Source organism: Pungitius pungitius, chromosome 9, assembly GCF_949316345.1.
Source record: "Pungitius pungitius chromosome 9, fPunPun2.1, whole genome shotgun sequence".
Taxonomy (NCBI): Eukaryota; Metazoa; Chordata; class Actinopteri; order Perciformes; family Gasterosteidae; genus Pungitius; species Pungitius pungitius.
Genome location: NC_084908.1, coordinates 19924299 through 19937953, shown reverse-complemented (window position 1 = coordinate 19937953; position 13655 = coordinate 19924299). Strand labels below are relative to the sequence as shown.

The following is a 13655-nucleotide window of genomic DNA, read 5'->3' as shown; positions in this document are numbered from 1 at the left end:
GGTACCGTGTCCTTCTACACCCTGCATGTATCAGACTGCGTAGGTTATTTTGCATATAGAGAATATTTATAAAACAAAAATGTAAAAGGTAAACAAAAAGACGCTAATTATACTCCAATGTTTTTAATTCACTATATTCTGAAATTGACCACTTTGCATAATCTGTACTTTGGATATTATATACTAATACATGCACTTTATTTAACAAATATTATGAATGCAGAACTTTCCCAGTGTTATAAACACAAACAGCCCTCTTATATATCCTTTGTTATCGTTTATATCCTTAGTTATATTTAACTATGTTTATATCCTTAGTTATATTTAGTCTAACTGCAGTGAACCTGCAGTGGTTTCGTTGATTCATGTACATAAATCACTCTTTAGAAAGCTAATAAAAAAAAGTACACATTATCCTCACATGACAAGGCTAAAATATACAAAGCAAATAAACTCCTTCACATAAGGAGCAGCTGCAGCCTCTTGGTGTGGAGGTGACAATACTCTGCGTTCACCCCCCCCCCCCCCCGCTACAACGGTCAATTCATTGAATTACCACAACGTGCTACTCCAAAACCCTCAGGACGTCTTCACCTTTGACCTCTCATTCCCTCCAGTCCAGACGAGTAGGATTGACGGCTGTGACCCACTGAGAATGTCTCATGGCGACAGATAGGTGATTCAAATCAGTCCAGCGTCTTCAAGTCAGAACTACAAATTCTGATCCATCAGGAGAAATAGAAAACACCAAATAAAGTAGATAAACTACGTCTAAACAAAGCCTCACTGAAACCAAACGGTGTGGACGGGAGGTCTGTTATTTGATTTCTTTTTACACGCGTTTCGGTGCCGTTTCATCCATTAGTCATGAGATGATCCCCAAGTGAGAAGAAAAACAAACCCTTTTAAAATGTTTCCTCACACTTCAAATCGTTAGAATAAACTTCTCCACGTTTTTAACATCATTTCTTTTTATAATCCTTTTTTTTTTCACTTTAATGAACACCAACTGTAGTTTTTAAACAAAACAAAAAAGAAATGTCAGGGCTCTGTGTGTGTGTGTGTGTGTGTAGGGTGGGGGGGGAGGGTTGAGGTCTCAGACAGGTGGGACGTCTCTGGGTTGGTAAGTTAAAAAAAAAAAAAAGAACCCACATCAAATAGTAAATTCTATATAGATATACTCGTTCAACAAGTCTGCATAATCTGTCACATTAGATACATTTGACGTTATGTGGAAATCTATTTTTCACCCCTTCAGCGATAAATATTTACCTCAAACCGGTCGGTTCGAGGCCTCCAGGCTCAGTCCAGTCGATCCGTGGCGTCCCACCAGAACCCCACTGACAGCACGTCTCACTCCTCAGAATAAAAAGACCATCAGCATCTTAAATTAAAATAATCACTGCATTGGATGTTTTATAAAACATGGCAATATTTTTGTTTCATTTGGGGGGGGGATCAAATGTGTTTGTTCACTATACAAAAGTTTTTTTTTTTTTAATAACATTGTCTGCAAAACAAAAAAAATAAAACTCATCCCACAGTTGACAACGTACCATGCTAGCCTCTAGCCTCATGCTAGCTACAACACCACTACGCTCTGGGGGGCCCAATGAGCAGGAGGAGGTGTGAATTACTTAATGATAACTGGGGAGGGGAGGGGGGGGGGGGGGGTACAGAGGGGTGTGAAATTCAAAAAGAAAAAAAAACTACAACAAAATAACCCGTTTGTACAGAAAACAAACCGGAGTAAACGAAAGCAGCAAATCACAAGTCATGCATTCAAAATGAGTGGCAGCAGGAGAATTTGAAGGTGGTGGTGACGCAGAGATTGATGAAAGTGTCTGTGGAGGGGGGTGGGGGGGGGGGGCAGCGTTAGTTTGGAGGCAGAATGGGGCAAAACTACATTGCTGGTCCGACTACAATGACTTTGTTTGGTTGGACGTAGAAAGTCTTTGTGTTTCCACCACGGTGTTAAATTCTTGGCTTTGCGTTCTTGATCCACAGTTTGAGAGTAATTAAGCTTGCTGTAAATACGCGCTGGTCTCCAGCTCTGATCTGCAGTGGGGTGGGGGGGGGGCTGTGATGCTGGAGGGTCCGCTCTGGAGGGAGGAGGGGGGGGGGGGCCTCAGACAGGGGGGCCTTTGCGCTTCAGTAGATACTGAGCGATGTCGTCGGCGTCGCGCTTCAGCCAGGCCACGTTGAGGTTGATGTTCTCGCAGCACTGCTGCACCGTGCGCTCAGCCGACGGCGCCGGGTGGCTCTCAAAGAAGCTCTGAGGGGACACAAGGGCACAGAGGCCTTTAGGCAACAAGCGGGGGGAGGGGGGGGGGGGCACATCATGGGGAGCCAAAGGAATCAAATCTGATGAACCCAACAGCCTCACCTTCACTTCAGCGGCCATTTTGTCGATCGCAAATCCATCGACGGTGTACTGCAGGGACACGAGAACAAGGGAGAGCTTTAGTTCAAGTCCGATCCGTTTCAGAATGAAAACGTGCAGCGCTTCGCCTCACCTTGATGAGCTGTGATATGAGGAAGCCGCCCTGGTAGCGGTTGTAAAGCTCCTCCCAGTTGTCCTTGACAAACTTCCAGGCCGCTTTCCGGCCTTGTTTGCTGCTGCCGGCCACGCCCCCGATGACAAAGACCGTGTCCTGGGGACGCACGTCTTCCTGCGGTGGGAGAGGACCCAGAGAGAGAGAGAGAGGAGGGGGGGGGGTTTGCAGCTGGTGAGAACTTGGAAACTTGGACGTTGAACCAAAGAGCAAAGAGCTTACGGTATTGTTTTAGTTTGAGCCTCGTAATCATTAAACAAAGACTCAAAGTTCAGATAAACAAGGAAACAAACCAGATGTGTACCCCCCCCCCCCCCCCCCCAAAAAAACCTTTACACCAAGGGAGACTTCACTCTTTTCTGCAGAAAAAGAAAATGCTGTGTACCGAGAGGGCGAAGCTGAGGACTTTCTGGATGAGGTCGGGGGCGGAGATGGCGCCGAGCACTCGCTCGATGCGATTCTTCTCCTCCTGCATGTCTGCTAGTTTGTGGAGCTGAAAGGAGACACACATTCAAGAGATCAATGGAGGACATTAAACTATGAAGTGAATCTGGAGTCAGTGATCCTCTGCTGAGGAAATGACTCTACTTCTGTGCAGTGACCAGCAGGGGGCGAGTACTCTGCAGGGGATGCTTTGGGGCGGGGCTACCTTCATCATTGTGTCCAACGTGGCGCTGTCTCCGTGCTTCAGCACCGTTAGATACACCTGGAAGACAAAGTCCAACATGATGCCGATGTCCTCCTCAACATTAGTGTCACCACCAACGCGCCGTTGGGCTCACCGGGCTGCGCAGGTCGGCAGGCAGCACCTGCTTGCCCTCCACGTGGTCCCTGAATCTCCGCCGGGCCTCCTCCAGCGTGGGTTTGTGACCCGCCTTCCCCAGCTTCCCCAGCACCAGACCTCTGAGCAGGGCGTCCAGGTGACCTGCAGCACCAACACACCGGTCATCGGCTGGTTGATCTTACTCAAGGCGTCTGAACATAAATGAAGCGGAGGACGCGCCCTCCTCACCTTCCCCCGGCTTGCAGTCCCAGCCGAGCTCCAGGCCGATGGGGGTGAAGAGGTCCCGGATGAACTCCTGGATGTCCTCGTGGAAGTCTGTGTGGGACAGCAGCGAGGACAGCACCCCCAGGTTGCTGCTGAGGTCGCTCCACACCGTGTAGTTGGGCTCGTTGACGAACGCCTCCATCAGCTTCAGCACCTCCACCGTGCTGATCATGCCTGCACGAGACTGAGGCCACACGACCGGCTCAGAGGAGGCGTTTTCAAGACCCGCCGGATAAAAGCAGCGAGCCGTCGGGAGGAAGGCGGTTTACGAGCTTCCTCCCGTTTTAAAGTGAGGGTTTTATAAGGAAACACCAGAATGCAATGAACACCGGCTGGAGAGCATTAAATAGATAGACGTTATAAATCATTCGTAGTGCTGGTGAACAGTTTGTTATAATATGACATTTAGTCACAACCTCAAAGAGGGTCTTCCTCTAAAAATGAGAATACTTCACAATCCCTCACTTTGTATTCAGCAACGTTTGTTTACACGCGAGGAAAGGCCATAAGAATAAATAAATGAATCGGCGTAGCTCCGTGTGTGTGTGTGTGTGTGTGTGTGTGTGTGTGTGTGTGTGTGTGTGTGTGTGTGTGTCAGTCACCAGGGAGAAGAGGTCGTTCTGCAGGCCGAGTCGGTCCACGGGCGGCAGGCTGAGGTCTCTGACCCCCGGCAGCAGGCTCTCCAGCATGGACGTGCTGTACTGGATGCGGTAGAAGCCCACGGTGCCGGGGTTGATCTGTGAGCAGCACGGACACAACTGGGTCAGAACGTGTCACTCCGACCCCCCTCGAGCCGAGAGGCGGCGCCATGCTAACGCTAAAGCTAACGCTAAAGCTAAATCCGGTGTGCAGTCTGGAGCCTCTAAACGTAGTCGATCATTTACGGAGCGCAGTAAAAGCCCGACACATCTTCACGCTTCATTTACACGGCGACGGAGGTTTCTTCCCACGAGACGCCCAACGAGTCCACTCACGTTCAAACTCAAATTAACGGATCGATTACATTTTCACGCCGACCACATCTGTGGCCCAAAGAGAATCTGACAAGAGCTAAAACGTCGTGTGCGGCCTGAAGCAGGAGATCCTCCGTAGCTGGTTCACAGCATTGTTTTATTCACCACTAGATGTAACGTATGTGTGAAAGCTCCTCTGAATGAGGCTCACCTTGATCCACTGGTCGGGCGCCACGCCGCTCAGGGTGACTGTGGTCTCGGGTCTGTCCAGCAGAACCTTGAGCTTCGTGCATTTGGGGTCCTCGCTGGTGCAAATGCTGACTGGGACCATCCAGCTGGGGCAGTTCTCACCTGCAAGACGACACGCGAGTGGGAAGGATGTAAAAGGTACAGTAAAATATAGAGAAATAAAAGACTAAATTATAAAGGGTGACAGTGGGGCCTTTTCGGAACCGACTAACATTGTGTTATGATTGAGTAATGCTAGGGTTAGGGTTGAGTAATCCTTCAATAAAACATTACCATAATGTACATTCCAAACGCAGGCGTCACAAAACGTGTATATATATAAATATAATATTATATATAATATAATATAATATATATATAAAACGGCAATTGTAATAAAGCCTGCATTTTTAGATTCTAATACGTCATGGATTTAGTTTAACATGAGAGTATACGACTCATTATACTTGATGGGATTAAACTCTCACCGTTGTGTGGTCCACTGGCACAGAACTTCTTCTGAGATAACTTGAGGATGCGTTCGTCTCCTTGCTATGAATAAACATCGTGGTTAGTGTGTGTGCGTGTGTGTGTGTGTGTGTGTGTCTCCGAGCTCGTGAACATTTTGATTTGAATGGTTCAGCCGGGTGTTTATTTCCGGCGACACTCACCTTCTCCTCCTCCACCACGATGATGGGGAAGCCCATCTGCTTGGTCCACGAGCTCATCACCTCAGCGATGGGTTTCCCGCTGGCCTGTTCCAGACAGTCCCACAGGTCCTCTGACAGCCGGCGGGAAACAGAAATGGGGGAAATTAAAAGAAAAAAAATCGATTCAACAGCCGCCGTCACCCCGAAGGGGAAAATTGTTTCCGGCGTGTTCTCACCTGTCGAAGCGTTCTTATGTTGGAACTTCAGCAGATAGGCGTTCATTCCTTTCCTGAAGTCCTAAGAGAGGAAGAGTGAGCGGTGAACCTCCATATGAAACCACGCAGGCGGAAAACGACAGCGGCGCGAGGGCTCCACAACCAACCTCGTCCCCCGTCCAGTTGTGCAGCATCCGGATCACAGACGCCCCTTTGCTGTAGGAGATGGCGTCGAAGATTTCGTCCACCTCGGATGGATGTCCCACGTTGACCTGGAGCACAGAGACCAGACTTAAAAGCAGAGCAACATCCCAGAGGGAGGCTGCGTATCGGGGGGGGGGTGGGGGGGGGGGCCTCACCTCGATGGGGTGGCTGCTGTCCAGCGCGTCCAGGTCCAGAGCGCGCGTGTAGTCGGCCGAGACAAACTGGGTCCAGATGTCGTATTCTGGGAAGCAGTGGTCCACACACAGGTACTCGATCCAGGATGCAAATCCCTCATTGAGCCACAGATGGGTCCACCATTCCTGTTCACACACACACACACAACGTAACAAAAAGCTTCTTAGATCTGACAACATGACACAGAAAACAGCTGTAAGCTGTATACATTATTTTAGAATTTCGGGAACGTCTGTTCTAAATTGTCTCCATTTGGGAAACGTTATCCAGTGCAGCTTTCCTCCAGTAAACAAAGTATTAAGCTCTTCCTTTCTTTCAATTAGGGATCCAGTGATTAAATCATTACTTTAATGGCGTGTTTGTTATGACTTTAATCGAATTCAAAGCGGGTCATAAAATCTTAATGGTTACGGTCACTTTCACAAATAGCTGTTGAAAGACGATGGCTTGTTACCATGGTGACCAAGTTCCCGAACCACTGGTGGGCGAGTTCGTGTCCGACCACCAGCGCCACCCACTGCCTGGAGGAAGAGCAGGAGTTCTTGGGGTCAATCAGCAGTGCCGTCTCCCTGGAAACAACAACAACAACAACAGCAGCAGCAGAGTGAGCGCGGCGGTCGTCTCTGAACGGCGGCGTGCAGGTGGCTGGAGCCGTGCGCTCATCACACGCCTGAATAGCTAACAGGTGGCGGCACGCCGGCAGAACAGAAGGCAATTAAAAAGCCCTCAAGGCTGCCAACCGAAAAACAAGAGCGGACGGCAACCGAGGAGGTCGAAGGAAACGAGACACAGCAAGTCCACGTCATTTCATGTCGTTATTGTCATCATTAAAATCATCCCACACAGAGAGAGAGAGATGCTGCTCGCTGTGTCCGATCCACAGAACCCGGAGACTACTAGAAATATAAAGAAAGTATCATGATGGACCTTTGGAACCGAGTCAACTACATCACCTCGAAGCTGGGACCATGAAGAGCAACAAGAGACGTCTAGCTGTTGTCGTCATAAATCTGTCATCTTAGAAGGGTTCAAGGCTTAGTGTGTGTGTGTGTCTCCTAGAGTCTCACCTGTAGGTAACCAGGCCCCAGTTCTCCATGGCACCTGAGGGGGAAGGAAGCGGCACATTACATTACATTGTCAGTGGGAACGTGTGAAGCCCTGAAGGTGCAGTTGGCAGCTACTCACCAGCAGCAAAATCAGCGATGGCTATCAGATCGATTTTCGGCAGCGGATAAGGAACGCTGAAGTAGTCTTTGTAGAACGGTAAGGTCTTAGTTGCAACCTGCCAGGAGAAGAAAAATCAGCTTTTAAATGACCAACTCTGTGCACGCTACACGATGAACTGGAACATCAAAGAAAAAAACAAAAAAAAGGATCTCACCTCCAGCGCAAACTTCCCTTGCTCCGCCTTGCCGACCGGCGTGTAGACGCGCACCGTGACGCCGTCCGACGACTGGCTCTCCACGAAGTCGTATTCCCCGATGACGAACGCCACCAGGTACGTGGACATGATGGGCGTGGTGGCGAACTTCACCTCCACCAGGTTCTCGTCCTCCGGGAATGGCTTCCGATCGATGACGTTCTGGACGCAGAGGGACGCAGGCGGAGTGAGACCTTCTGTCCTCATGTTAAAAAGCTTCGGCTCTCTTGTTGTGAAACGCTGCCCGACACAAAGTCTCAAGCTGCACTGGCAGCTGTTGAGGCCGAAATGTTTATCAAGCGCCACACGGTCACCGTCTGGTCCAAGAAGCCATCAGCGGGGGGGGGGGGGGGGGGGACATGTCCAGTGGGGTCATTAAACTGAGAAAGTGCACTAATCACCTGGAAACCACCTGGGACATCACTCCCATTAGTTTATTGTGGTAAAGGAGACGTTTCACCAGAGACGGGATCAAGCTCATCATCTGGAAATCCTCACATATCCATATTGTGGTTTCCAAATGTCATGAACAGATTGAAACCAACGCTGTTCCTCTCAGTAGTGTGACTTCCTGTCCGTGGCTCTTAGCCCATTGGTTCCTACTGAGGACATGTGTCTTAAATACATAGTGTCATTTCTTTTTTTTCTTTTCTTTTTAAATCAGTGCATTTGTTGGAGACTATTTGGTTCTCTGGCGGGTCTCTGACAGCAGGGCGGTGCGCTCTGGAAGAGACTAAATAAACTACACTGTGTGTTTATGGTAATTAAGTAACACGTCACCCGGGGCAACGGTGAGGCTCACTGTACTTAAGGGCTCAGAGGAAGAAGAGCCGTCGGGCTGTGATTCCCAAACAATGCCTGTTAGCAGAAACCTTTGTACCCGATAAAAGAACTCTTCACACTAATCACCAGGCTGCTCCTTTCGCATCAGTATCGACACTTGTGGCCTGCAGTTATCTAAGAACTCAGCAGGCGCTCATCTGATGCTCAATGTTTGCGCCCCACTTTTTTAAAAAAGGGTCAAAGTGGACTTTCTGAGAAGATGATTTTGGCTCGTTAGAACTGATCCGAGACAGAGGAGCGTTTATGATGCAATTTGGCTGCAAGCGCCATTAAAGATAAAAGGACTCTTTCTCTACGGTAGTTGGCATTTCCCACAACGGCAAATATAACATTAGCCAAGAGGTAAAATATGCAGCGGCAGTCCTCCCACTGTTATGTAAGCCAAGAGAAAGTGGACACACAAACGCACACACACACACACACACACGTAATAGAAAGTTGCCAGCAGAGCGGGACTCGGGCCGTCTGGAGCCTCTGCGGAGAGACCATGTGACACGTACCATATTTGACAAGGCCACGCGGTCCTTGGGAACTATCAGAGCGATGTCAAAGGTGGCTTTAATCGCTGGCTCATCCCAACAGGGGAAAGCTCTGCGAGCATCCGTAGCCTGGGGGGATGAGAAGAGGGGGGTTGAAGTTATTACACAATGATTCACTCTATAAAACCACATGAAAACCTCGCTGACTGGATCGTGTCTAATACACATTCTCCCTTAGATGAGGTAGATGCAGTAAATGTTATCTTTTATTTCTACATTTGCTGGGGAGCTCCATGTTACAGATGCACAGAGTAACCAGCTGCATCTGCAGACTGTTGTGTGGTTTCATTCCAACTCTTCCTCCGGTGGGGAGCAGCGTTCTCGATGGCAACCTAAAGACTTCTGGTCTTTTCCTCTTGCTTTTGGCTGTGCAGCAGCAGCAGCAGCAGCAGCCTTTTCCCTTTTGTTACAGGAGCAGTGCTGCGCGCAAAGCTCGCCGTTTCTATTCTCTCTGTCAGGTGAAAAAGGAACCCACCTGTCAGCCGTTTCTCCCGTGCTGCACACATACCGAAAAACATCATATTAAGTTCTGGCATTTGAGGCATTTCCTTTGAATAAAAAAACCCCGGAGCCGATGATTAGATCTGCTGACCAGCCCTGAACAAAGGGGCCTTTAATTTGTTTTGTAGTCGAGCTCCTGAAACATTTCCCACTTTGGTGAGCAGTCAGTGCCAGTCGCTACGAGTCCGCCCCGCTTTCAACACATGACCTGAGGAAGTAACTCGGATTTCTTTCACAGAACTACTTTAGTCTCTAAACTTTGATAACATGAGTTATGTTCTCCTCTCGGCTGGGTTTCAGGAGGCGGGGTCTGAACTTCTCTCTCAAGCAACTACTTCCGTTCCTTTGTGTGTGTGCTCGACTGACTTTAACATTTCCTCCTAACCATTTGGATGCTCACACGCCTCCCCCCCCCCCCCCCCCCGTGTCAACTTATCTCGCTACATTTATTCTTATCCAGTGTGAGCAAACAACCCTGTGGCTATAAACAGGAGCTGCCTGTATGGAGCCCATTGACTCATCTTTAGGACACATCCCAGCCGACGTGTCACATGACCGCCACGCCCCTCCTGTGATGCAACGCGGGGCCGTCGTGGGTTAAGCAACACGCTCCGCGTTCCAAAACCAAACATCCCGTTTGACTGGCAGGCTCCGCTCACCTCAAACTGAGTGACGGCGGCGTAGCGGACCTCCCCAGTGGGGGCCGTGTATTTACTCCTGTAGAACCCCTTCATTTTGTCGTTCAGCTCCCCGACGAAGTCTACCTTCAACGTGCCAGAGCCTGCGGAGGGGGGAGGGGTTATATGTCATTATGCAACATCATTACGGGTGAACGATGTTTCCTAGAAGGACAAGCTGCCTCTCACCTTTCTGTAAGGCGCTAGGAAACGACAAGGTGACTTTCTCGTCCTCATTTTGATAGTTGAATCCCGTGGCGTTAATTTCTGAAGAGAGATAAGACAAAGACCCGGCAGTGTGAACATGCAAGACTCCCCCTTCCTATTTAAAATAGTCGATATCTACTAACTGCCATGTCCTGTATAATTAAAGAAGAGTGCGACCCTCACCATCGCCCCCCGGCGGTACGAAGGACGCCGTGATGATGTCGATGTCGGCACAGTTCATCACAATCTGATTTGTGGCTTGTGTAACCTGTAAATATTGACATGAAACGGCACAATTTAACCTCCAATATCTGCGCTGCCATCCTTTCAAATCCCGATGCGTCTGGTGAAGAAAGATGAGACACTAGCGTAGCACAGATCTACTCGCTGTGAGCCAATTCACCGTTAACACTGTCAGTCACTGTGAGCGACATTATTAACCCCCCAAGGGGAAACAGTTAGTGGTGTCATTCACTGTTATTGTCCACTTTTAATGTGCTGCTGTGGACGCTTAATATGACGCATGTGGCAAAGCGCCACACGGCTCTTCTCCCGGGTTCCATTGTGTTGCAGCCGTCTCTGCACACAAAGCACGGGGGAAATGGGCGTGACTGAAACAAACTGGTGGGAGTTTTTTTTTTTTTTTTCCAAGCACAGGATTCAAATGAACTTTCATTAGGAGTTGCTGGATTTGCATCAACTCCCCAAACATCTAAATGAGACTTTGGGCATAAATGCAAATCTGTTCTGATGTTTAATCCATACGGTGGGTATAAATACGCTAATAGAGGTGACACGTTAATTAGTAACAAGCACATGATCTCCCAAAACACATTCCTCGTGCTGAGTCAGTTCCGTCGTGGTGCCAAACAGATAACCAACTAAATAAGACAAACTTCTCCAAAACAAAACAGTGCAAACAGCCAATGAATTGATCAGAAGAAAGATAATCATTAACTCCTTTGATAAGTAATCGTTAGAGCGGCTCTTCAACTGGGATGATGCAGTCATGTTAAACATTTACTTTGCTTTCCCGCTGTTTGCTGCGTTTTTCCTATTTGACTCATGGTCCTTGGAGTTATCTTATCAGGTTTTATTTACTACTTGCAATATGATCTGCTGTTGATAGGGAAGCAGTAAACATCCCAGGAGTGAAGGGTGTGACAAAGAAAAACTACCAACAGAAACGCACATTCAGACCACAACACGGAGGACGCCGTTTATCTCGATGGCTCCGATAACGTGCGTTGAGTGAAGCAGGTGAGAGACCCTCAGCTGACAGGCGGCACGAATTCTTCTGTGCAATACCCGGAGAGCAGGCTGCCGCGCGGTTTGGTGCGTTAGTCACAGAGGGGATAAGCCTCAGGGACCCAAACTCATTCACTAACCAGTTACCAACCGGCAAACGCATTCCTCACGTCGTCCCCATGGTTTAAACTCTATACAATACTCGTTTTACCTTTGTAGTGCTTTTACATTACCCGAGTATTGCAATTTAAACCAACTTTTATACATACATCGCGTGCAACGTGGGGCAAATGTTCTACTTAATCCATTAGATACATAAACAATACATTCATTTCCTTTTCAGATTACAATGTTTCACATCCTTTAAGCTCTAAAAAAAACACTAACTCCATATTTGTTGATTTTAGATGCGTTTAAATGAACTAAAAGATTCCTTTAAGTGCTTTAAATATCAATCTTTCTACTTCAGGTATTTTAAAATCATAAACTTGCATCAGATGGAAGCTGCATCGTCAAAAAGCTGAAAATAGGACTCTGTTTTCATGAGAAGTTACAAGAACATGATCTTATAGAATGATGCATTGCTGAAGATTAAACTACTCACATTATACACATGTGTCTGAATTAACCACAACATTTAGAAATAAAAATGTAACAAACCGTATTGTAATATTAATTCAGAAACATTACATAACGTTTTAATACTTTAACAGACTACGGACTTCATTTCCATACATTAGGCACATTTTAAAATATGCTAATATATGCTGCTAAAATATATACTTTAAAAAAATATTTCTGCACGGTTAGGGGAAGCGTTCTCATAGGGTGGCATAAAAATAGTACTTTTATTTAAGGCTCGGGATACTTCTACCACCGAGAGGCAGCGGGTGGGAGGGGGCAACATGGTGTTGCCATGATTTAGCAAACACTAGCTAGCCGCTAGTTTGCTGCTTGACAACCTCGGTGACCTCAAAGAGGCCAATCGATCTCGATTCATAGCAATGCATCGGTGTACCAAGGGGTTAAAGTTGCTGGCAACGGACGAACCGCTCCCGAAAACACATTAACGTTAAGCGCATTGCACAGCAGCCCGTTAGCAAGCTAACGTCCACGGCGCTAAGCTAACGTGAGAGTGCAACTCCGCCGACGTCTACGGGACTGTTGTGCTAGCTAGCTTCAGTTATTCAGTCAAAGACATGGCCGGTACATCATTTTTATTTTTTAGTTTCCTATTCGTGGGTCTCTTCGGCCAGAGGGAACCCGGGGTGAAACGGTTGGCCAGGTTAGCAGCCCGCCGGCTGCCGTTAAAGCTCGCTGGAGGCAGCGCAGCCGGTAGCTAGGTGGCTACTGAGGGGCTAGTGGCTTACCGTTACGGTTTGTCGCTATCAGTCGGACGAGGTAAATTAGCTAGCTACTGGTAACGTTAGCTGGTCAGATTACATAACAAGATCCCGGCCATGCACAGACAAAAATCTTCCCCCCCGTGAATAAGGCCAGACGCCCGGGTTCAGCGCAACGTTACCTCCACCAGCGCCTCCAGCTTGCCTTCGAAGGTGAAGTCGATGAGGTCGGGCTTCAGGCACAAGCCATAGTTGACGGGGTAAACGTCAGCTGGTAACCGTACGAAGGGCCTCCTTTCGGGCATGGTTCCTGTGTGTTGGCCAGTGGCGTTTACGAACACGGTTCTGTGCGAGGCTCCAGTTGTCTTTGTGAGTTTCAATAACGCTGCGCGCAGCAGGACGGGCCTCGACGCTGGACGGCAGGTAGTGAGTCTGTGTACGAATGACAGCGGAACCCTGCGGCCCAGGAGCAGCAACATCAACTGGAGCCCTCGCAGCACTTCCCCCCCCCCTCCGCTCACAGCCCAAACAACTCAACTTAACGCAGCGTCGGCCGGCGTGCGCGTGACGTCACCACGCTGTGGCAGCGTAGGTTTCGAACGTGCTTTATTGTGTACATTTTTATACTACAATGTTATATTTAGTGAAAGAAGCAAAGCCTTTTACCCCCAACGCCGTTGGGGGTAAAAGTCATGCATTAAGAATTTTACTGAAGTGAAGGACACAAGTACTGTGAGAATATGTAGAAACGTAAGGTATGTGTACATTTACAAGACGATGCCAAAATAAAATACATATTAGCAAATATAAAAAAAATTACGGTTACAAT

General features: G+C 48.2%; 1 protein-coding gene across 1 annotated transcript; it reads right to left on the bottom strand.

The window, feature by feature from the left end:
* Positions 1-107: 107 nt before the first annotated feature.
* On the bottom strand, positions 108-13356 carry npepps (aminopeptidase puromycin sensitive). The gene is made up of 23 exons (XM_037471895.2): positions 13009-13356; positions 10419-10503; positions 10218-10295; positions 10011-10132; positions 8812-8919; positions 7430-7630; positions 7234-7330; positions 7116-7149; positions 6503-6617; positions 6009-6173; positions 5817-5921; positions 5671-5731; positions 5456-5565; positions 5273-5336; positions 4768-4907; positions 4206-4340; positions 3568-3787; positions 3338-3480; positions 3205-3261; positions 2941-3048; positions 2517-2672; positions 2387-2434; positions 108-2275 (listed from the first exon to the last, which is right to left on the bottom strand). Exons 1-23 carry the CDS (start codon positions 13303-13305, stop codon positions 2129-2131), a joined length of 2796 nt encoding a protein of 931 aa, XP_037327792.2. The 5' UTR covers positions 13306-13356; the 3' UTR covers positions 108-2128.
* Positions 13357-13655: the final 299 nt, after the last annotated feature.

Excerpts from the sequence above, each read along its gene's own strand:
- npepps (XM_037471895.2), bottom strand. The coding sequence starts at position 13,305 with ATGTTGCTGCTCCTGGGCCGCAGGGTTCCGCTGTCATTCGTACACAGA. Across the intron at positions 7,331-7,429 it reads AAGGGAAGTTTGCGCTGGAG|GTTGCAACTAAGACCTTACC; the intron begins GTGAGATCCTTT and ends TTCTCCTGGCAG. Across the intron at positions 7,150-7,233 it reads CATCGCTGATTTTGCTGCTG|GTGCCATGGAGAACTGGGGC; the intron begins GTGAGTAGCTGC and ends CTTCCCCCTCAG.